Source organism: Colias philodice, chromosome 17 (genome assembly GCF_061535455.1).
Source record: "Colias philodice isolate Cphi_HAF_F1 chromosome 17, ilColPhil1 Martin Lab GWU primary, whole genome shotgun sequence".
Classification (NCBI taxonomy): Eukaryota; Metazoa; Arthropoda; class Insecta; order Lepidoptera; family Pieridae; genus Colias; species Colias philodice.
In genome coordinates, this window is record NC_143102.1 from 2109812 (window position 1) to 2134066 (window position 24255).

Sequence of the window (24255 nt, forward strand, 5' to 3'; positions counted from 1 at the left end):
GTTGTTAAGTTTCAGAAGATACAATCGACAGAAGACATAGGTATTTAAATATTTTATTGATCTTATACATGTAAGTGTAAATTCGTCGTTTTGATTTAAATTATGTTGCTTCAATCATTTTCATTCGTGTAAGAGGAAATTTGACTCGGTTTCTTTTAGAGTAAGTGTAATTTACTTAGTTAATCCTTACAAATTGTTCGGGAAGTTTAAACAAAATCTACGGATTCAATTCATTGACGTATTATAAACAAATAGACTGCAATTATTTTGCTTGTTAAAACTTAAAAGGTCGTCAAAAAATGTCCGAGCGCGTGATACAACACATTTCAATGAAATTAACACCTTATTACGTTGCAATAATGTTCAGCCTGTTGTATGCAATCATTCAAAACTCTGCCAAATAGATAAGTAGGCAGAGATTTGCTTTGGACAATTTTTGAGCGTGATTGTGAGTCTAGTTGTTTATTTTACATAAACGCTTCAATCGTCTAGTTTTAAGCCGATAGGTATAACATCTTTTCTTGTCATTCTCACGTACACACTACATACTTAGTTACAATGCGATTATCCACATAAAAGTGGCGGCATAAGACTTACATCTTTTTAAGCCAAAGTATTGAATCTTTCACAGAACTGAATTAAATTACATTTTTTAAAGAATTACATAGTTTTGTAAAAAAAAACATTTTTATGCAAATTAATAAATTATTTATCTTTATTTAAAAATATAGATAGTTAAGTATTCTGTGCTGTTTTAAAAGTACGTATAATATGTAATATTTTATTTTGATATTGATTTTAAAGCGTATATTTACAACATTGTTGTCGATGTCTGGGATTTTAGATAGAATAATGATTTTACAAGTTATGAAGTTACTAATTTGGTTGAACTATTTAGCTACGGTAAATTTTTCATTCACAAAAATATATATTATATATATATATACAGCACCATAGCAAATGTGGTGCTTTTGTATATTTTTCTTTTATATTTATATTTTTAAGTACATTATATTATGTTTGTTTTAATATACCTACATATAATGAATAAATAAATATTTTTTACTTACACGAATTGCATTGATTTTAAATCGATGTAGGTATTTAGTTATATTTTCTCCTAAACAGTCTACTGTGAATACATATGACTTCATTTCTGTTGCGGTTCACATTTATCAATGAAAACAAAATTCTAGTATCATTTTTCTGGAAGATACTTAAATTCCTAATTTGAAACAAGCTTCTATAGTGTTTCTACTCATAAACATATCTCTTATTAAGTAAAAGAAAAAATAAAATACATCGTCTCGACTTCAACCAAGCTTTGATATAGATTTCTCAGTAATTTATCAAAATATCTAACGATAAATACAAAATTGATAAGATATTTTAAATAGTATGTATTACAATAGGTACGTACTTATAGATTATTTTCACTACGTAGTACTTTCCTATCCACCTAAAGTGCAGCAGTGATAAAATGTAAATAACATACAGTTATTCGCATTTGGTACAACAGAGCACTCGAGTGAGAATAGGAAAGATTTGATTTCATACTTTATCGTTATTTTCCCGAAGCCTATAAAATGCAATCATAGACAAGCCTTCTTACAATTTGGAATGTGACTCAAAATATCAACGTAAAATCAGACTTTAATGACCAAATGCGAATATCACAGATTGTTTTCGACTACTGCACTTAAGATAGATTAGAGAACTTGTAATTCGTAGATATTACTTCGTTTCATAAAACCCACGACCGCACAATCTCTGAAAACGAAAAATTTTGGATTGTAGTTGCCAATTAAACTCTATAATATATAGGCACTGAGTGTAGAGCCATATTGCGTTTTAGTAACGGATTATTTCTAACTTATAATGTTGATATACTTACTCCGACGACCGGGCATTAAGCGAACAGTAATTCCATCCGGAGCACGAACTGTACAGAAACAAAATACAGTTAGAACATTTGCGAATTGCTTTTCAAAGACAATACTATCGTTAGAATAAACACTCACGACAGCATTCCATAGACAACATAATTAGTGACTTACCTTGTATGTTGGTGTTGCTTCAATATGTTTTATTATATTAGAAAAAATCACACACACACATTGCATTAATATATACATTCATATTTACGGAAAATAGGAAATAGTAGGAAGTGGTAACAGGCTCTTAACTTTCTTTTAAATGAAATGTGACTGTTACTTATTACTTACTACTTAGATCTAAAATTTTTTGTTGTCACTTTTTTGAACTATAATTTGGTTACTAAATTAAAAGTTTCGTTTCCCAATAGGAATAAAATATTCATTATTTTTACTGAATAACAATTTATTAACTAATATACATAAAACATTTATCGATCACAATAATTTCATTTCAGTTATAACTAAATTAGTATCTACAAGTCAGAATTTCAAGAAACATAACATTAATATATAACCTAACAATATAAATGAAGTTGCAAAAACATATTTAGCCTACAATTAATTGTTTAATATTTATTCATTTTGTATGAAATGTCCCATGCCAAATATTTGCACCAAATTAAAAGAGATCTTACGAAAATCATCAGTTATAGAAATAATAATAAATACAAACAAAATTATTATGCAAATTTAAATTCAAATATTCAATTTAAGCCTTAATCTTTCTAATTTACGATATTATAATAAATATTTCAAAAGTCTGCAATATAAAAATGTATATAAAAGCTTAAAAATATTAGCAGTGTAAAGTTGCCTCTTTCAATTGGGAAATCAGAATAAGAGCAAGAAAACTGAAAATTATGATCTGTGTTATAAAAATCCATTAATTTTAGGTCTGATTTCTGAATACTGGTCTCGTTATTGCTTTGGTTAGTATAAACTATAAAGCAAAGGCGCGTCCCGCATCTGTCCTAATGTCTGTATGTATGCCTAAATCTTTAAAACTACACAATGGATTTTGATCCAGTTTTTTTTATAGCCTAATTAATAAGTAGGTATGTCGATTTATGTCATTGAGTATATGAGTCACAGAAAATTTACAAATTACATTTGTTTTAATAAATTATTTGATACCAAGTCAGTTCTCTTGCTCTTATTCCATTGTGTATCAAATATGTTGGTGTATTAAAATTCGCATTTTATTATTTAAATATGAATCACAGTGATATTACTTTAGTTAATACTGTGATATATTTTGTGATATCCATCAATAACCTCATAATTAAAAATCCCCTGTTTATGTCCTGACTTATAATCTAAAACAAATCCTTTAACAAGGCACATCAATAATCTAATATACATAAAAATAATTATAATTAACTATTTAATAATTTCATTCATAATCCATAATTTTGAATAATTTAAAAATTTATTATGCACTAATTTTACTTTCTTCAAATTGCCAAATTCTACACTAAACTTTTCTCTCTTTGAAAAGCCAAAATATTTCCATACTCACCATTTATAAGTACAAAATATTACAATAAGTATAAAAACTCATGTTAGTGTGGTGTTTATATTTAACTTTATCTGTGTAATAATGTACAAAAAGAAGTAACATTATCTTTTTTGCCGCTATATAAAAATGTGCACTGAGCAAAAGTCAAAATTTGAGCAAACGTGAACTACCAATTCAAACGTTTAAATAATTTCCATTATTTTTGGCAAGGTGCTTAGTAGTCTTCTTATGAGATCCGAAACTGACCTACATGACCAGAAAGAATGTGATGTATATTAACATTATAATATAATAAATATACTTACGTCTATCCTCAACGAGATTAAGTAAAAAGCAAACCTAATGGCATTTCCAATTAGCATTAATATTGCAACACTTAACAGTTCTTACAATTAACGGTAACTAATTGGAAGGTAGAAGGTTAATGAACACACATGCATCTAAAGGAACATCACGTCACTCGGTAAATCATTCCAGGTCTGTCATGCGTTAGTTTTGCACTGGCCTCACTGAGCACTGACACTACACGTTAACAGCCCGACAGCCGCCCACAATGTTAGTTATGGGGGAGTCGGTGACTTCTGGTTCGATGGCGTTGGCTCCGCGCCTGTTCCTGTCTCGGAAGGAGCCGAAGCCGGAGTCGTGCGTGGTCGCCGGGGACGTACCTACGAATATTCGCGGCATGTCGCACTCCTCGCACTTGTCAAGCAGCGGGTGGTTGCGGAACGTGCACATGTGGCACTGCCACGAGGAGGGCGGCCGCTGGCCCGTGTAGATGTTGCTGTAGAAGTTGCCCGCGTCGTCTATCTCGGGGACGGGCATCATCCGGGGCGCTGGGGAGATATTAATATGTCATGTAGAATGGGCATGGGCCAAGTTCGTTAGGTATGCAAAGGGTTCGAGGGGGTCGCGGAAGAATTCTAACAAATACCCGCGGCCCCATCATTAAAGCGGCTCGACGGAACAGAGTGGGGTTTTAGTAGGGAAGAATCCGACATAACCCACGGCTCCTTCCCCGGGGGCCATGGGTATCTTTGGAAGATTTCCCCACTATAAAAAAAAAGGTATGCAAAGGGTAGATAATGATAAATGAGAAGTTGTGTTCGTGAAAAGTAATTCAGATACAGATAACAGTAGTCACTGACAGATAATACGCGCCGCGCTTTTGATTTGACTATTTCAATTTTTTTTTATATTTATGAAATGCATTAGAATTTTTTAAAAAAGACAATAAAAGCTTATAGGAGTTTAGTGTTGAATTTAATTCAATATAGTTCAGACATTTTTAAAAAACCTTGTAAGTTAAGTCATTAAAAAAAACAACATTAGAGAAAAAATAGCAGCTGGTAATTCTTTTCAATATTATGATTTGCATAAAAAATATAAATATGTAGTACAAACATATTATACTTCCGTTCAACCAAGATCTAAAAACAAACAACCATGCAGTGTAAGAAAGATAAACCGCATTAAGCTTATACTGATAAGCAAAGTTAGAATTGCGAAAAATATGTCTTATACAATAATGTACAATAATGGCATCATCATTTCTTTAGAACCAAGGACATGTGAATTATACATAATAATACCAAACAAAGACTAATACTACTTTTAAATACATTCATATTTTCCTCTAGTGCCTCTAGAATTTAAATTGGTTTAAACACAAAAAGACCTGAATATTAATTATAAAACATTGTTAAAAAATTCACATAATATGAATGTTAAGTTTCATCACTATTGAATTAGGCAATGCTGCTTTTATCAATATTTATCAGAATTACAAAATAGCTGTCACATAGATGTTGTATGTTTCATTGTCAATCTTTTTTATGCAAACATTTTACCTACATATACTCTTTCACTAGTACCTACATAAATTACTTACCCCTAGCACCCATTTCGAGTCGCTTGGCAAGTATATCACATTCGTCTCTCAGCCGTTCCACATGGTCTTTCAATCTCTGAGCTGCAGAGGGCGTAGGCGTGGGAGCAGCCAGGATTTGTGTCTCACGATTCAATTGTGCCAATCGACCTTTCTCTTGCACTAGCGCCGCCGCCAAACGGGAGAGACGCTCCTTTTGACGTTCAATTAATAGACGGTCTGAAATTGTTTAATAATAAAATAGTTTACCACTCTGTGAAGAATCATCAAATTCATTAAGCACCATAGTTGAATGCCACAGTGATATTTAATTAACGGTAAAAGTTTTCTGAAGGTCAGCTGTGTACAATGTAAACATCAATATCATTGTTTACGTAACAAAACAAACAGATTAAGAATATTTTTCTAGCCTTAATGGATATAGAGTTTTTTAGTTTAGTTATTTGTTGTGCTATTCTATAGAGGATATTTTTAAAAAATATGGACAAAAAACAGTATTTGAAATAGTTACCCATTCCTGGTGGATCAGGAGCCACTCTGGTAGGTCTTGGCGAATCAATTCTCGATGTAGGCGGTGGTGGCGGCGCTCTACGCCTTGCCGCAGGCCTCGGTGTGCTCGGGCTGACTGTCACTGTCACATGCCCCTCAAAACCTCCGTCATCATCTCTACTCTCTCGCACAGGACTTGCCATATTGGACGTTGGTGTGCAAACCGTCAAATTTACTGATGTGATAGCTCTAGGGCTTTCGTAGTCTTCCAACCATGGATCAGCATATGCACGACTCAAGTCCATATGACAATTGACGTTTACAGACAAATTCAGGGGATACCCTCTGTCTGCTCTGTAAGGGCTATTTTTATGATCTTTGCCCTCTGATTTTGTTAAAGATGGAGCCGGTGATACAGTACGACACGATTCAGCCTCAGGATGTTTATTGTTCTCGCTAAATGCAATATCTGGATTGGGTTTTATAAAATTCAATGTATTTGGTCGCTGTGGCTTTTGGCTTTCTACTGGTGGTGGCTGTTCTTTAGGCTCCTCTTTATTTTTCTTAATAGTTTTCTTCTCTTTAGCACTTTCCAACCTTTCATGCAAATTACATTTAATTTTGTTGCTCTTTAATATTTTATAATTCGTACTTTCTGGTTGCTCAGCTTCTTTTATCTGTTCCTTTAATTCTTCAGGTTGATTATTATGATTTTCATTATCAACCTTTCTGTTTTCATTTGTCAATTCCAAATCACTGGGTGACTCTGCATTGTACTTTACGAAGCAATTATCAAGATTCACAATTGTGATTGGCGAGCATGCAGGTGGTTCATTTGTTTTTAAATCAACAACATTTTGATTGGCATCAGTGTTCACTTTTGGAATATCTGCCTCAGTATTTGTGCTTATTAAAGCTTTTTGAGGAGCTTGGCAAGTAATAGATTTAACATTTGTTAATTTTACAGCTTCGTGCCTTACAATAGGTTGATTGCGACACTTCAGTGGTGGGTTGATCTTAAGTTCATTGAGCTGACGTGCAGCTGCCAGTGACGACGCATGATAAGCGTGTGTTAAGGAGGTTTTGACTTCTCGGTGGAGATGTGTCTCACAAGCTTTTTTATCATGGCAATACAATTCAATGGTGTTTGATACAACATGATCGGGGACACCGGGAAATTTCTGTTTTAGCTCATGAAACAATTGCATGAGCGATATATTCGTGCATGCACATGGTGAAGGGCTCGCAGCGCTATCGGAGGGGGCAGACATCGCCGCCCATCCTCGCGGAAAACCACCTCTCCGCCGCGAAGTCTCCCCTTACTACGTCAGTGTATATACGCTCGCACTTACCTAAAAAAACTAATAAACATTTTAAAGTAGAAGCGGTGGAAGCGATATTTTATTGTCTTTTCGTTCTAGTGACGTCACAAATCCTACAATCACTTTCTTAGTTACGTATTCATTCCTGTATTTTAGCACTCGGATCGTTCATGACTTGTTAATCCTCACTGTACACATGTGACGAAAAATAACACATAACGAGACAAGGCTGAATTTTTATATTATCTTTTGTTATCATCCTAATAAAGCTATTTTTTTCATCATCCACTCAAAGTAATGGAATTATTGATACATATGATATTTTATACTTAAACGATCTTGAATTTCGCTTTGTGCAAGACAATTTTTAAACTTACTCAGGTAAAAAAATACTTGAAACCCAAAAATATAAATTACGAAAATCACAAACTTGTCAATCTGATTCTTCCATTTTGGTTATAGACTATAGATTTAAGACAACAGAACAACAATTTTTACTTAAAAATATAATAAGAAAATATGGAGTGTAAATAAACCTACTTAATTACGAAATGATGAAATTTATCGATTTTCATACAATTTATAAGCTTTCAGTTCTATATGTTTGCAAGAATTAATGATTGTTGGTAAGTTATCACAAAACAGGTACATATGTTTAATTGTCTATGAAGAGGACAGTTGACGTCAAAATGACACTAGATTGAAAGATTTTTTTTATGTTCACGACTTCACGAGTGTCATTGTGTCAATAATTTTGTCTGTTTTGGTGTTTTTAATTTGTACTTTTTACTAGAAAGTAACAATTAAAATAAAGTTAAAATATTTACATAAGTCATGGTTGACGATTTAAGAAAATATTTAAATCATTTACTTGAAAAGTAATCAAATTGTAATTTGTATATGTATTGAAATACAAAGATTGTATGTATATTACCATTTAATTTTTCTTTTAGAGTGAATGGTCTACATTGCATATTAATCACAGATCGGGACGGAGTCCCAGTGGTACGAGCAGTCACAGAAAAGGCACCTCAGTTAGCTTTAAGACCGAATTTTATATCAACTTTTGGCATGGCTACTGACCAAGCCAGTAAATTAGGCCTTGGAAGAAACAAAACAATAATTTCAATGTATTCGACATATCAGGTATATTTCTAATGTGTGAATTGTGATTATACTTATCTTTTATCTTGTAGATTTTATGTTTCTTTAATACCAAAGACGTAAACATTTTCTCTGATTTCAGGTCATTCAAATGAGTAAATTACCTTTAGTAATAACATTTATTGGAAGTGACAACTGTAATACGGGACATATATTAGCGTTGGAACACCAAATTGAACCATTTTTGAAAGATTTAGGAACTATAGTTGCCGATGCACCGTGATACAGCTATGTGCCTAGTTTTAAGTAATTATTATATGTATAAAGTAATCTATAAACTAACTGTATATCTTATTATAAAGTAAATTTATGTTATTATAAAATTTAAACATTTTTTTTTACTTATTAAATTCCAATTGGTTACATAATATTATATTATACTATATAAAATCTGTCAAACAATTTAAGGCTAGACTATAATTATAGGTTTGGAAAGAAAACAAGCCATGTAGATTTTTTCATTTATTAAAGAAATAGAAGGAAATCATTTACAATAACTTTATGGAGTAGCAAGTCTAATAATTTCCAAATTTGAAATTTATGTACAGGAACATCAGTTCCTAATTTTTATTATTCAAAGTTGTATTATAACTATTATTCGATTGCAGGGTTTTGAAGGTTTGAATTGAGTATCTACATATAATAAAACACCATATTTTTAATTAAAATAATATTTATTATTGCACAATTCTATAATATACAATACTGCAGTTGACAATCAATTTCTATTGAAACACAAATCATTTTGATAGTTAGATACACAAGATTCTTAAGGCAAAACTGGAGATATCAAAGCTCGTCCATACAATGCATTGACTACATTCTTAGCAGCCAAATCAGCCATGTCATTCCTTGTGCGTACTGTGGCGCTGCCAATGTGGGGCAGGATAACTGAAAGATTATCAATTTTTATATAAATATCTAAAGTACATATACATAAACTATGCGGTGACAATATACAATTAGAATTGACGAACAGTTAATTTTTTCTGTAATCAGACTTGTTAGGGTTTGTCTTAACTGTGAGTCGAGTGGAATATTAATTCCTGGCTGTTTTTTTGACTACTTTTATTTCACTTATAATTAATTGCTCTCATTAATTACATTAGTAGTAAACATAAGCAAGATTAATTGGGTGAATTAGAGGTTTGTGAAAACTGAAAACTCGTTCTGATTTAATTCTTTTAACATTTCCAAAAAGTAGCATTTTATATAAAAAAATTCTTGTTAGTTAAAATTTGAAATAAAAGGAATTGATTTCCTTACAGCAGTTGGGCAAAGTCAACAATTTGTTGTCTTTAGGCAGAGGCTCCGGAGTAGTAACGTCTAAACCAGCTGCATAAATCTGTTTGTTCTTTAGAGCGTCGTATAGATCGTCTTGGTTGATCAGGTCTAGAAAAAAACACATTTATTAATAGGTTGTTTTAAAATTTGACATTCAGACAAAAATTTCTAAGTTTACAGTATTTTTTATAAAAGTGAAATAACTGGTATAGCGCCCGGCAAACTTCTTGGCCAAAAAGTAGCGTGGTGGGGGAAGTTTGCGCATCAAGTTTTAGTAAATTTTTATATGCGCAAGCTTCCCCCACCACGCTACTTTTTACACACCAATTTAGGTTTTCTTGATTTACTACCTTTTTGTAGGGCGAAGCCGAAGAGATCTTATTCAGTTGAGTATAATTATTTTTACTATTTAAAGCAAATAGACTGCTCAATCTTGAGCTTTATTTTCAATATCTTAGAAAAAATCGATGTTTGTTATCAGATAATCTGGAATGTCTTTATTCGGTATCACCTATCTCCTTATCGGTTACAAACACGAAATATTAAATACTAATATCTACAAGAGGTAAAAATATTACACAACTTGCCATAGAACCGAATTACAAACTAATATTTTTGACGATATTGCATCTCTATTTCCGTGTATGTACATTGTACGTAAATAGTTTGCAAAGCAGTAGCTAGTATAATATATTGTTTATTTTTTGAAAAATCTATTTTTTATTTCAAGAAATTAAAACAAATTTTTGATAATAATTTTATGAGATATTATTATTTTATGTGTGCTAGTCGACAGCAATTCGAAATAAAATTTGGAAAATCCAAAAGTGCACGCCTCATAATTTTTTTTTAATAAATATTTATTAATTATTATTTTTGTTTATTTAATAACAATTAAACCACATCGAATCAGACCCTGAAAAATGAAAGGGTTCTATTCCTGAGCATACTCAAGCGTAAGAGAAAAAAAAAGACTCGATTAGTAAAGTATTTCGGTCGCTATCGTGTTAACAAGAAAAAGGATCCGCACATACAGACACACGGACGTCCAAGACAGAACTTTTTTAAACTGTTTTTTAACTAGTTTAAATAACAAAAATGACATCAAAAATATCATGAACGTTAAAAATAGTGTTTTTTCTTAATATGTGTGTGTATGTATTATCTTACAAGTGCAATGTATGATACATAAAGACATTTTAAGTTTGAAAAATCAGATGTTTTGCGCGAAGTGACAGTAGTACCCACCTCAACGCTTCGCTTGAGGCGTGCAATAGGCTAATTTGTTACCATTAGGTAATCATTAGGGTGAAATAGTTATGATAAACTAATAAGTTATTTAAGCCCATGAACTCACCTCCTCGACCGACGTTCACAATAATAGCGTTTTTCTTCATCTTAGCAAGAGAAGTCTTGTTGATCATGTGGCGTGTTTCGTCGGTTAGAGGAGCAGATAGTAGGATGAAATCACTTTGCGATAACAATGTGTCTAATGGGACTAATTCTGCGCCGTAGGTTTTAGCTAGAAAGTAAAAGGAAATTGTGAAAATAGATATACATATTTAATGCTCAGGCTGTAAACATTATTTAAAAATCATAATCGATTTCAGAAACACAGGATGTTACGTTAGCTGTATAAAACAATTTTTATCTTGAACTGAATGATAATAATTTTTTCGGTCGCTAATATATTTAATTTTAATGATTGAAATAATATAGCGAAGATCATTTATTCTTGTTTTTTTTTTGTATTATAAGTGTGTAAAACTTTATTTTGTTAAGAAAATGCTTTGCAGTGCTTACCTTCGGGTCTCTCCCTATGTCCGCTGTACAAGAACTTGGCAACTTCGAATCCCACCAGCCTCTTGGCTGTGGCTTGGCCAATACCACCGAAGCCCACAATACCAACTGTGCTGTCACGGAGGTCTTGACCAAGCATGTTTTGGAAGCCAATACCTTCCCATTCGCCTCTGTGAAATGCATGGTGATTATCAAGTTTTTTTTTAGGAAAATACGGTGATGGGAAGTGACCATCACTACACAATACACATACATATATTGGAAGCAGGACATTATATAGGTAATTAAAAAATAAAGTACAGTAATTGTTAAGAGTGTTTATGGTCCCGGGTGACTATTTAATAAGGTGGTCCATATTATGTTCCTTGGCTAGCTAAGTACACCATAAAATATATTTCCGTCTGTCTATCAAGTTAACAAGGAATAAATATGTAGGTACTTATGTATATAAATTATGCGATTTCTACCAATCTGATTTAAAATCTTTTATCTTTGTCACATGATTGAGTAACTGATATAAAAAAAAATGATATTTTTTATTATTCTAGTAACTATAATAGTTAAGATATATCTTAGTAACTAGTTAAGATTAGTTAAGATATATCTTAACTAGTTACTTTCTTTTATCAAAAATAAAATTGGCACAGTTATAATTGGTTTAAATAATCCGAGTCTTTCTTATAGTCTATTCTCATATACAGGTGTCACAGTTGGATTTCAAACGTAAGCGTAGCGTCTGAAAAACTATTTCATCGATTATAGTAATCCTAGACACCCTGCATACAAAAGGTATACATACCGTTTAACCTGATCTATATTCTCAGTGAAACGTCTAGCAGCTCCAATCATAAGGGACACAGCGATTTCAGCGACGGCAGCGCTCAGAACATTTGGTGTGTTCGACAGCTTGATGCCGCGTGCTTTCAACTCCGGTACGTTGCAGTTGTTGTAGCCTGCGGATGCTGTGGCCACGATCTTGAGTTGAGGTCCTGTGGGAAGAGCTACACTTTGAGGACATTTGTTTAATTATTTAGATTTTTAAAGGGAAAATTTTTCTAAGATATCGTAAAAAGGACAAAAAATATGTAGAAATAGAAACGATAAATCCTTTTTTGTGACGGATACAATAACAATTTTGAGAAAATATAAATAACAGAAGTTAATGTTTTAGTTAATTTATTTTCAACTACAATTTTGGTGGTGTAGCCTTGGAACTTTTAGCTACAGACACGCAATTATGTTATGCTGTGCAAACAGCAAAAAAATTCATCTGTTTCACTATTATTTACCATCTTCTTTAATCAGCTCTATACGTAAGCTTTACATAGTCGAAATAATGACAAAAACAGCGTAATTTACCAGCTTTTTTAAGTATCTTTTAATTTTAAGGCATAGAATATACAATGGTACCTATAAACATCTACCATAGTATAACTTACCCCGTCCGATTAGGGCCCTTCTGGCCTCCTCCACTCAAGCGACAGCTCAAGCCGAGGTTCGTGGTCCCCGTGGCGGGGGGACGCCCTTGTGCATGTCGCTACCAGGGTGAACCTTCAGTTCACCCCCGCGTCTGCGTTAAAATGTAGAAGCCCTTCTGGCTAACATTGAGAGACACCACACAAAAAAAAAGTATAACTTACCAGCTTTATCCAACAGTTCCTTGGTAATCGGGTGGTGTGATACCCAGATGAGTGCTGAACACCCTGGGATCAGGTTCATGAGCTCCTGCATGTTCTCGTTCAAACCCTCCTCATTGAAACCGAAGTAACGTGACTTGACCACTGTGAAGCTGTGATGAAAAGAATTGTACCTAAGCTTGGTAATTGTTCAGACTTAAATCGTTGTTAGCAAAGCTGCTGTAAAACAAATCGATGTCTGTAGACTCGATCAAAATATGATAAAATAAAATACGAATATTTATATGGAAGCCCGCGGAAGATATCCGCGATTTATAAAATTGAATAAAAGTAAGTAGTTAACTATTCATTATCTTTTTTTTATACTTAATTACATAAAATGTATTTCAATATATTTAAAAGTCGGTAGGTAGCTAAGGTTGGTACTTGTAGATACTTAAATGCATGAGGCGGGATTTGAACCTGCGTCTTTTACCGTGACAACGCTTGACCACCAATGATATGACATAGGTTTATACTTAGGGTTTATAATTGTAATGTAGTCGTAAAAGTCATAAGACCGTCTGGCTTAACTAATAAGTAAGTACCTTCTCAATCAGAGTTCATAAGAATTTTCCTTATGTGTAGGGATAATACGCACCTCGTTAACCTAAGTATAATTAAAAAGCAATAAACATTCAGAACAGTCTGGGGAAAAAAACAAAAATACGTGATTGATATTATATTAATAAAGAAACATAATTTTAATAAATACACATAAAAAAATAATAATTGAAATAGATGCATAGTTTTCTTGTCGAGATAAATTATTCATCTAGCCCTAGGTATTATTCCATAATCACAAACTTAATATAACATACCTAGAATTAATTTTAACAAACAAAAAAAAAAGCTTAAAAAAATATCGGGGGTTTTTTTATTTTTATTATTATGGCACTTATGATGCCGCACTCTATAATTCTTAACTGTCAGAGCGCTGTCATAATAGTCGAAAGGCATCGATTCTCACACATTTATCAAAATAAGCTTTAGTACTGCAAAATGATGTGAATTACTGAATTACCTAACATTAAGTTTAATATAATAAAAGTTTTACTTACTGTTCTTCGAGTATTTTAATTCCGCTTTCGGCGAAATCATTGGAAGAGACGAGAACCTTGAGATTTTTAGTCATGTTTGTGGTCAACGCGTCACTCGTCGACAAGGTAAAGGTGAATACTAGCACCGATACGGTAACAAACGTAAAACAATGCATTGTTTACGTAATTCTTATTTATCTTGTACAAAACGTTATCATAACCTCTTTAACAAATCGTATTCGAGACAAGGCAAGGCCGCACTTTGATGCAGATAGCGAATATAATGTTTTGTGCTATAAAAAATTAAGCGTGGGTGAATGGAATCTAAAAGCGCCATGTGTTTTGATTGGTAGCCGGTGACCGGCGCTGTAGATTATAAAACGTACGCTCTAGCCTCTAGAGGTCATTGAATTATTATTGCTAGCGTACTCAATGGCTGAGGTCCGGTTTTTTATAATTTTTAAAGATACATATTTTACAAAACTAACTTGATTGTCTTATTATATTCTTAAATATGAAGTATCCAACACCCTCTGCGCGAGGCTGCTCAGCCTAAATTTCCGATACCCCTTGTAATAGTCATATAAAATGGTGCAATACGCAAAAATGGGATTTATAGTTAGGTAACAGATGAGATAACAGTCACAATGGAATATTATTTGTTTTATAATTTTATGATAGGAGGCCATTAAAATCCAACCTTTGTATTTTGATAATATTGTACTTAGGATACTTACCTACTTTATTTTAAAGATCTTCAGACAGGGTAACCCCTAAATATAAAAATGAAATGAAACACAATTTTGTTCAATAAATGTATGTTTTATAATTTCCATGCAAATAATATAGGTATTCGGAATTACATTCAACAAACTGGATGCAACATTGGTTTGCCATCAAGAGCTTGTAGAATGTTTTGTGACGATAGTTTTGCCATCGCGTCACGAGTTTCCCCTGTTGCACTGCCCAGGTGTGGAATTATTACTAAAAAATAATGGTTATATTAGTATTAAAGTAACTAATATATGGATGAAAATTAAATGAAATAAATTAAATTAATATAACTAACTATTTACAATTGTTCCGGAATTTAAAAATCTGAAAAATTATAATTTAGGATCAGTTCTGCCAACATTTTACTTTATACATATATTTTTTGCCCGCGGTTTCGCACACTTGCTCAATGGAATTTACCATGGGAATCAGATATTTCATTCCATTAAAAATAATAAAAAGTAGCCTATACATATATACTAACTAGCGGCTCGCCTCCTAACTTACTATCACCAGATAATAAACGTAGGTGATAACTGATAAGATCGCTCATTTACGACATGATAAACAATCAAACAGACTTTCTTATTAATAAATTAATATTAGCACAGATTACTACTACGACTATACTGAATATTACCTAGTAAATATAATAATTAATAATACTTACAACAATTAGGCAATGATACAAGAGGATGGTCCTTAGGAATAGGTTCTGGCGTGGTGACGTCCAAACCGGCCGCGAAGATACGACCCTCTTTCAAAGCGTCGTACAAAGCGTCTTGGTCTATTATACCTGTGAATTTTATTATATTTTTAGCTACTTTTTATTTTTATTATACCTAAATGTCGGATTATACATGTGGTATACAATCAAATTCCAAAGTAAAAAGATTTTTTAATCCTTACGTGCGTTCGTAGGAATTATGGTTAATTTAGAAAAATATTCTTGTCAATAGAAAGCCATATAATAGTACCTACTCATATTATTTCAGAAACAAATGCACGTGGACAGTGGCTCGCAATTGATTCCTTTTAATATTAAGGCGAACCGCAATCGCCGGTACAGCCTGAAAATCAGCGCTGCTTTTGTGCAGCATTTTGCTGAGGCTGTATCCGTTTGCCTAATTTTAAGATAAATTGTGTAATGTTTATGTGTGCTTTTTTTGGCAATAAATTACTTTTCTTTCTTCTTTCTTTTTTTCTTTCTGATGATTAGGTCAATATACAATTTTATTGAACTTTATCAGTCATTCAGTTCAGTTATTGAGATTTCAGACTGTTCATTTGCCTTTTTTTGCTCTGAAGTAATGTCTTCATCTAACCACGCTATATCTACGAATATATCTCAAACTCTATTTATGAAGACCCGCATAGTTCCCGTTCTCGTGGTATCCAAATTCTTTCACAGGTCTGAAACTATCTTTGTACAAAATTTCATACAAATCGGTTCAGTAGTTTAGGCGTGAATAGACTGACAAACAGGCGAACAAAGTTACTTTTCCATTTATATTAGTAGGGAATAGGGATACTAACCTCCTCTACCGATGTTAATAATGACAGAAGTACCCTTCATTAATTTGATGGTTTCTTTATTAATAAGGTGTTTGGTTTCTTCAGTTAAAGGGCAACAGAGGACCACGTAGTCACTTTCTTTCAATAATTGTTCGATTGGTACCCTTTCAGCTCCTAAAGCTTTTGCTAGAATATAGGCAATAAAAAATATTATGAATATGCAGGAAGTACTTTTGTCTTAGCCACGGAAAGTAAGTATAAGCTCAAATAAAAAATAACAACAAATAAAAAAAATTGAGGTCGGTATCACTTATGTGAATTTTTTATAACTATTACTGCAACTAATCTTTCTACTTCCAATCTTTCAGAATCTGGTTGCAAATTACTTTAAGAAGAGACAGAAGATCACATTTACACACTCTTCCTATTACTATACCTTCTGGTTTATCACTACGTCCAGAATAGATGAATTTCCCAACATCAAATCCCTTCAAGCGTCTAACAACAGCTTGCCCGATGCCTCCAAGGCCAACAATACCAACAGTTGTACCGTTTATGTGACGACTTAATTTCCATTGGACACCGTATTTCCATTCACCACTGTTTTATAGAAAAACATTAATTATGATTAAATATAAATGTAGCCAAAGGAAGAGATACTGAACCAAATAATATAGTGCTCAGGAAAAGATATATAGGATACCATTATGTATTAAACAAAAATAAAAAAAAATATTGATAAGAGTTAAATGCGAATTGGAAAAAACGCGAACAAAGAAGCGAGCGGAAAGTGTAATAATTTTAATTTCTAATTAAATTCACTACTAAAACTCAATTATTATCCTAGGCAGAGGTGCATTATTGCAGACGAGTCAAACTGAGTTGTTTTCCTGGTAACACTGCAATAAAATTTCAATGAAAGGATCAATTCAATTCAACTTATATTTCCTTTTTTCATACCTTTCCACCTCCCGAATACCAGGCTTAAAGCTCCTAGCGGCAGCTATCAGCAATCCCACAGTGATATCAGCCACAGCATTGTTGAGCACGTCCGGAGTATTGCCCAACGGTATACCGCGCTTTGCAACTTCGGCTATATCGATGTGATCTACACCAGATGCCATGGTTGTTATGGCTTCTAGCTGTGGACCTGGAAAGGGGATTGTTTTAAGTGCTTATATTTGACAGAGGTATAAGAATAAAAAATATAATACTAAAAATAATATTGTTAAGAACGAAGATAAGAAGACAAGATAATATATAGAAGGCGAAGATAGTTGGAAAGGCTAGGGAACAAGGCATCTCTTATTAATGGACAGCTAAGCCTATTTAATATTAAAATATAAATTATTTGCCTTTATCACTTTTTATAGGGCTAGTAAGGATAAGGATTATATTTTTCATCTCTCATCAAAAAGACGCTTATCAGTTAATTTTCCTAAGCAAGAAATTAAAGGTATTCCTTCTGCTTAAATCTATGTTTTGGTTTTGGTAAAGAAAAGATGTTTCATGATTTATTTCAAAATAATAATTACTGATTATTACCAGCTAGGTCCAAAAATTCCTTGTTGAGACGATGCCTCGTGTTCCATATCAAGGCGTGATTTCCCGCAATATGTTTCTTTATTTCTGGCAACATCTCTGGTTGGTAGTCTAAATATGGCAACACTGTCACCTGTAGTCTAGAAACAAAAAAGAAATGTTAGTAAAAAAATAATAATTAGCACGTACCCATTAAATAATAATTATGTGCACGCAGTTTCACAAGTTTCCGTATTTTCAAAAAATTTCATTGTTACTCCTATTGGTAATAGAGCAATATTAATATAGCTCTCCTAACCAACACAGTAATATCTGTGGTAATATTAACTTTTCAATTGGAAGCAAGTGGCAATTTCCTGATTACCGTGTTCAACTAAACAAAAAACTTTTCAGTGTTATGATAGCATAGATGATGCAATATTATGAACAAATTATACAATTTTATAGCAGAAAGTAATATTGGCAAAGCATTGAGTAACTGTAATTCAAATAAATTATGCAGACGAATAAGTATTATTTTTAATAGAATTAAAATAAAGTTACTTACTGCACATTTGCACAAAAAACGAACAGTGACAAAAAAAAAAGTTACATAGAAATTATTAGAAAGTACTTAATAAAACCGATAAAATAAAATGTAAATCTTAAAAAAAATGTTAATGGTAAAAAAAATTGTTTTTTTTTCTAAATAACTATATTGTAAAAAATTATAACTTACTTATCTTTTAATAAGTCCAATCCAGCCTTCGGGAACATCTTGTTTACAATCAAAACTCTTTTGAGAGACATTTTGATGTATGATGCAAATTCCCCTTTTAGTTAGCAGCCGAAACTTCCCAAGTCAACAGCCCAACAGGCCAAATCATCTAAACGTTATAATAGGTATGTAAGCTGTGATGTAAGTATAATAATAAAGAATGATCAACGAATTTGTAATGCAATCGAAGGCATAAGTATTTATCAAGACACTACCATCACAGACAAATAATAATATACTACATATATGCAACTACCATATAATAAAATGTAAAAATTGTTTTAATAATAGTTAAGTACGTACCTAGTTACTCACGAAATTTTAATATTATTTATTCAATAAAAATAGTCAGACACATCACAGAAGCATTAATTACTTATAGTCATAATAATTAGAATTAAGTTTTACTGTTAAGATAAATAACACAAAATTACTAATAATATAATTTAGAGCTATTACATTTTTTGCATTATTAAATATTATATTATAATTTATATTATTATTATTAAATAGTATAGTGGTAATGGATAATATTAATCACTTTATGATTACAATGAATACTAAAAAACAAAAGTAATAACCAAACTAAATTTTTGTTTTTAATTTTTATAAAAGATTATAATAATTACAATTTACAACTTACGTGTCCTAAATTACAAGACCAACAGTGTATTGAACGCTAGAGAGAATGAGATAGCGTATCTTATGATAAAAGTCTCTTTTAGGCGGCCCCCGGACGTCATTTGGCCAAATAAACGTAATCCCGAAATCTTTTGCGATATGTTACGTACATATTTTTCAGTTATTGCGGTATTGTAGATATATTTATTATTGTTTATCATGACACCGCGTTTTCACTAGCTAGAACTGATTTTCACTACTTATATATGCTTTGGTTACAACTAGTTTTAATTAGAGACCTCGTTAAAAATTAAATAAATACTAAATCTATACTTACTTATAATAAATCTGTAGAGAGGCCAATTCTGTACATTAAATATATTTAAAAAAACTATGAAGGGGTGATAAGGGATCGCTACTGATGCCAAGAATGCAATCAGTAAAATTTTTGTCTGTCTGTCTGTCTGTCTGTATATTCGTTATAGAAACAAAAACTACACGACGGATTTTAACGAAATATGGCACAATTATTCTTTATACTCCTGGGCAGGTTAAAGTATACTTTTTACTACGCTACGATCAATATGAGCAGAGCAGTGAAGGGAAATATTGGGAAAACGGGAGAAGTTACTCCATTTTTTAAGCTTCCGTCGCGTGTACAGCCTTAATGATTAAAGCTACATAGAAATCATGTACGACACAAATGTTCTTAAATTATTATTATTATATAAAAATAAATTCCTAGACAGCATAATATGTCTATCTTTTAAAATTGCCTCACAATAACACGTGAAACTTCAATAGCTTAGCAATTCGGAGCTTTCTGATTATATTTGTCTACTCTTACGTTTACAACACTCTCACTCATCCCTAATTAAAAAAAGTTAACATTATTACCTATTGAATAAAAAAGAATCATGTAAATCGGTGTAGAAACACCAAAGTTATAACTTATACATGAAATCCATACTAATATTATAAATGCGAAAGTAACTCTGTCTGTCTGTCTGTTACTCAATCACGCCTTAACTACTGAACCAATTTGCATGAAATTTGGTAAAGAGACATTTTGATACCCGAGAAAGGACATAGACTACTTTTTACCCCGGGACATAGGATAGGTTTTATCCCGGAAATCCCACGGGAACGGGAACTATGCGGTTTTTTCTTTGACTGCGCGGGCGAAGCCGCGGGCGGAAAGCTAGTCTTTAAATAAATCTTTGTTTTGCCAAAAACATTAACTTTACAAAAAATATGGAGAAATTTTGATAAACTAATAAGATAAACTATCTACTGAACTGATTTTAAATTTGATTTACTGTAATTACACCCCGTGTGATGTTTGATCTAACTTGAAAGATGATGTTTGAATAACTTGAAGAATGTAACCTGGATAGGTTACATTCTTCAAGTACAAGTAGTGGCGCTCTTTTTTTCTCGAGATAAACGTTTGATTTTGTCACGATAAAAGTGGTTTATCTTGCAAATGTTTTAATATAATTGTTTATGAAAAAAAAATCATAATAAGTATTACCATGTCAAGTAGAAAACGTAAAAGTGTGAAAATTAGAGCTAACTTGGTGATTTTTTTTTATCGAGTAAATTTTAATATTTTATGTTTTTGATTAAACAGAATCGTTGAACATATCATCTAGTTTGATATATAATTTATTTTTTAGATTTGGTCTTGCATATTACACGTATCATCTAGTAGAAGATTGGTTATTTTGCTTTATGCGCCCCCAATGAAAAAGTAATGTTATTACTAGTAGTTGTATACGTAGTATATTATTATTAGTTTGTGCTAGTAGGTATTTTATCTGTGGTTATACCATTATACTAACGGTGAAAATGAAATCGAGATTTGAAAAAATAATTCCCGTGATTAGATGAGATGCTTTTGTTTGTATGAACAAACAAAAACTCTTCACTCTTCAGAATATATTGTTACTATAGGTAGATACCTATACAATATAACATTATGTACTTAGAAATGACACAAGAAATACCTATATACTTAAACTTAAATATACATATAATGGATACCTATTGTATGTACCTAATTGTTGTATTATAAATGTAACGGATTTATAATTCAATATCACTTACCCAAAAATGAATTTAAGATGTATAACAGCTGACAAGGAGCAGCGCAAATGTTAGGTTATTTTACATAACATATTTTTACACCGCATGAATACATAATAAGAGCATGACTCACAAATTCAGAAATAAAATTTTTTATGTACCAATTAGAGGTTATTTCAATATTAATTAATTAAAAAATATATCTTTTGCCGTTATGTAGTTAAAACTTGGTAACTTGATTAATTGATCAACATTTTTAATTTTACCTTTATGTTTATCTAGGATAATAATATTTCCCCCGTAAAAATGTTTATCTGTTTTTCATATCTTTACAGGAAAATTAGAATATTTAGAATTTAATAGAAATATATTTATATGTATTTATTTTAATTACTGAAATTAAAACTTTCAAATTATATAGGGTTGAATTGAATTACTCTAAAAGCTGCCATCTAGCGACGAGTAGCAGTAATTGGACGTCGTTTAACTTATACTTAATGTTTCATTGTTTATGAAAATATCGGATAGATGGCGTACCTCCTGCTAATTGAGTACAATTTCGATTGAGTTGCAGTTGATGTAAAAAAGTAATTTACTATTGATTAAATTAATTTAAAGTTTTAGCAAATAATATTAATAACTAGGTATTTTTTCGGAATACTTTCAATTTCGGCTGTTCAATCAATCAATCATAAATTTTTTAGTGTGCACCACAGAGACAAGTACAGTACTCATAGATAGATACTGTGGTAGATACAAATATAGCTAGAGAGCTAGCGCAAAGCTACCTGTGTGTATTTCAGGTGGAAATTTTTGGCGAAATCTAAATCCATTTGATTTTTATTATCGGAAAATTACAATGGCAGACCATTATCACGCGGATAACATTCTGGCAGACACTTATGAAAGTGCTGAAAAAAATACAATTTTGAAAGTAATTGACCAGATCTGCCATTCATATACATATTTTACTTATTAGGGTCTTATAAACTTATTTTCGAAACGGCAGACATTTTCATTGCGTACAGACTTCAGCAGACAACAAGATTTAGCTACTACATGGTCAGATCTATGATAAATATACCTACTATCTCTGTAGCTATCTTTTTTTCCATATAATATAATAGGAATACCAACACATTTATTCATTTGAATATTTAAAAAAAATCTAAAGAAACAACTGTTCTAACAAACATCAAGTTTACGTATGAAAATGAGTACGAAGTAAGATTTAAATTTAAGCAGAAATATTTTCGACGCCGAAAGAAAAAATTCGAAAAACAAACACAACAAGCCAAAAGCGATGTCCAAAAATGAATTCAGTTTATAAATCAAGTCCAAAATCGTCTCGAAAATACATAAAGCCATAATGGTAAGTGCGGGAGCTCGGATTTTTAAATCTTTATCAATTGTGACAACTTTTACCAGATCTTACTATAAAAGTTAAATATCCATAAGTTTTTATGTAAAATCGAACTTGGCAGCTGTATTAATTATAGATCTATGATCAAAGCTTCATTATAATAATACCCTTTTAAATATTTGAGATTTAAAATAGCTTGGAACTGAAACTGTAGTGCTTTTCAAGTGAAGCTTAACTACCTATATCTAATTTCTAAATAAAATAATTAATTTTATTTAGAAAATTTTGATGTCTGAATTTTCCTTTATCGATCATCGACGTTACAACAAACTTTTTAGTTATTTTTTTAACGAATCCTAAATATTTAAATATGTAATTATGTACATATTTACACTTTTAGGTACATAATTCTTGTCAAACAATTTAAAAAAATATTCTCTATTCTGCTTTTCCGAATTTATTAAATTGTAGCACGTCATTGGTCAACTTTTTTGGAGACAAGCCTGAAATAATTGTAAGAATGTAGAAAAATAAAAAGTACAAGATTCCGCGCAAATTTATATTTTAAGCCCTGTTTACTTGCAATGTATCAACAATCATCGCCATACTAATTGGCAATTATGATGAAATAAACCGATAAAATAAGTAAATATCAACAGACACCAAGGTCCATGTCATTGAAATTAACTTTAGGTAGGTTTCATATTTTCATAATTTTGAACTGTTACTTTTAATTCCAAGATCCCTTATCAATAGATAACTTTTAAAAGTCCCAGATAGCCAAATTATTGGATACGGCATACGCATATAAATGTGATCAACGTCTACGCCACCTGATATGTTTTTTAGATACAGGTGTTATTTAGGGGCTTGCAAAATGGCGGGTTTGTTCCGCTTGGTACTTGAAATGTGTATTTTACCAAACAATTACAAAATCGTTTTAAAAATAGCCCGCAGATAGTTGTAATATAGTAGAGCCATTTTAATAGGCAACATTTGACAGTTCAACAAAATTCAACAACGTAACCTAGTAACGACGACATAGAATATCATGATATTTCGTTTTGTTAGAACTGCACATTTGCTTAACTTTTTTGAATTACGATTACATATTTATAATAATAATGACCGATACAAGTAATTTTAAGATTTCATTTTACTGATAAACCATACTAAACATAATAAACAATTTCTGAATTGAAGAACTGACGTCGCTACAATTTTGTGTCAATGAACCTTTTTTCTTTTTAAATACCAGAGACGTTACTCTAAAAATCGAAATCTGACATCTAGAATCGAATGCATTGATTACTTCATTGAAATCATCATAAATTAATAAATTCGATTGACAAATGTTTCAAATCCGTATCGATTTAATTCACTATAATCGATGTTTTTAAGCAGGTTACCTCTCTTCGAAGATAAAATTGATAGACGTCAAATGTTGCCTATTAAATTGGCTCGACTATAGTTATCATT

The 24255-nt window shown here is 31.7% G+C and overlaps 4 protein-coding genes across 6 annotated transcripts; 1 reads left to right on the top strand and 3 right to left on the bottom strand.

Annotated features, from left to right (window-relative positions):
• Positions 1 to 2325: 2325 nt before the first annotated feature.
• LOC149480874 (uncharacterized) lies at positions 2326 to 7610 on the bottom strand. Of its 2 annotated transcripts, none has more exons than XM_089705876.1 (4): positions 7530 to 7610; positions 5853 to 7182; positions 5345 to 5560; positions 2326 to 4289 (listed from the first exon to the last, which is right to left on the bottom strand). In XM_089705876.1, the coding sequence occupies exons 2-4, from the start codon at positions 7099 to 7101 to the stop codon at positions 3979 to 3981; spliced, it is 1776 nt and encodes a 591-aa protein (XP_089562002.1). In that variant the 5' UTR covers positions 7102 to 7182; positions 7530 to 7610; the 3' UTR covers positions 2326 to 3978. The 2 variants fall into 2 exon arrangements, with proteins under 2 accessions (XP_089562002.1, XP_089562001.1); XM_089705875.1 differs by having other exon boundaries at positions 5853 to 7191; positions 7530 to 7608.
• A 255-nt stretch (positions 7611 to 7865) lies between these two features.
• On the top strand, positions 7866 to 8649 carry Lamtor3 (Late endosomal/lysosomal adaptor, MAPK and MTOR activator 3). Its single transcript, XM_089705931.1, has 3 exons — positions 7866 to 8030; positions 8106 to 8298; positions 8399 to 8649. The coding sequence occupies exons 1-3, from the start codon at positions 7987 to 7989 to the stop codon at positions 8537 to 8539; spliced, it is 378 nt and encodes a 125-aa protein (XP_089562057.1). The 5' UTR covers positions 7866 to 7986; the 3' UTR covers positions 8540 to 8649.
• A 322-nt stretch (positions 8650 to 8971) lies between these two features.
• On the bottom strand, positions 8972 to 14438 carry LOC149480876 (glyoxylate reductase/hydroxypyruvate reductase-like). Its single transcript, XM_089705449.1, has 7 exons — positions 14138 to 14438; positions 13041 to 13189; positions 12200 to 12389; positions 11404 to 11570; positions 10958 to 11122; positions 9583 to 9708; positions 8972 to 9207 (listed from the first exon to the last, which is right to left on the bottom strand). The coding sequence occupies exons 1-7, from the start codon at positions 14290 to 14292 to the stop codon at positions 9086 to 9088; spliced, it is 1074 nt and encodes a 357-aa protein (XP_089561575.1). The 5' UTR covers positions 14293 to 14438; the 3' UTR covers positions 8972 to 9085.
• Positions 14439 to 14917: 479 nt separating this feature from the next.
• On the bottom strand, positions 14918 to 21561 carry LOC149480877 (glyoxylate reductase/hydroxypyruvate reductase-like). 2 transcript variants are annotated; one of them, XM_089705450.1, is made up of 8 exons: positions 21435 to 21561; positions 18666 to 18813; positions 17951 to 18087; positions 17366 to 17555; positions 16842 to 17005; positions 16427 to 16591; positions 15561 to 15686; positions 14918 to 15100 (listed from the first exon to the last, which is right to left on the bottom strand). In XM_089705450.1, exons 2-8 carry the CDS (start codon positions 18734 to 18736, stop codon positions 14982 to 14984), a joined length of 972 nt encoding a protein of 323 aa, XP_089561576.1. In that variant the 5' UTR covers positions 18737 to 18813; positions 21435 to 21561; the 3' UTR covers positions 14918 to 14981. The 2 variants fall into 2 exon arrangements, with proteins under 2 accessions (XP_089561576.1, XP_089561577.1); XM_089705451.1 differs by lacking the exon at positions 21435 to 21561 and adding an exon at positions 19348 to 19487.
• Between the last annotated feature and the right edge of the window lie 2694 nt (positions 21562 to 24255).

Bases quoted from the DNA above. Each gene is read 5' to 3' on its own strand.
- LOC149480874 (XM_089705876.1), bottom strand. From the start codon at position 7,101: ATGTCTGCCCCCTCCGATAGCGCTGCGAGCCCTTCACCATGTGCATGC. The intron at 5,561-5,852 runs GTAACTATTTCA...AAACAATTTCAG, and splicing joins TCCTGATCCACCAGGAATGG to ACCGTCTATTAATTGAACGT. The intron at 4,290-5,344 runs GTAAGTAATTTA...ATATCTCCCCAG, and splicing joins ACTCGAAATGGGTGCTAGGG to CGCCCCGGATGATGCCCGTC.
- LOC149480877 (XM_089705450.1), bottom strand. From the start codon at position 18,736: ATGTCTCTCAAAAGAGTTTTGATTGTAAACAAGATGTTCCCGAAGGCT. The intron at 18,088-18,665 runs GTAAGTTATAAT...TTTTGTTTCTAG, and splicing joins TTGGACTTATTAAAAGATAA to ACTACAGGTGACAGTGTTGC. The intron at 16,592-16,841 runs GTATAGTAATAG...CCTATATTCTAG, and splicing joins ACGTAGTGATAAACCAGAAG to CAAAAGCTTTAGGAGCTGAA.
- LOC149480876 (XM_089705449.1), bottom strand. From the start codon at position 14,292: ATGCATTGTTTTACGTTTGTTACCGTATCGGTGCTAGTATTCACCTTT. The intron at 11,571-12,199 runs GTATGTATACCT...TGCATTTCACAG, and splicing joins AATATAGATCAGGTTAAACG to AGGCGAATGGGAAGGTATTG. The intron at 9,709-10,957 runs GTGAGTTCATGG...GTTTTTTTCTAG, and splicing joins TGTGAACGTCGGTCGAGGAG to ACCTGATCAACCAAGACGAT.
- Lamtor3 (XM_089705931.1), top strand. From the start codon at position 7,987: ATGGTTGACGATTTAAGAAAATATTTAAATCATTTACTTGAAAA. The intron at 8,031-8,105 runs GTAATCAAATTG...TTTTTCTTTTAG, and splicing joins TTAAATCATTTACTTGAAAA to AGTGAATGGTCTACATTGCA. The intron at 8,299-8,398 runs GTATATTTCTAA...CTCTGATTTCAG, and splicing joins CAATGTATTCGACATATCAG to GTCATTCAAATGAGTAAATT.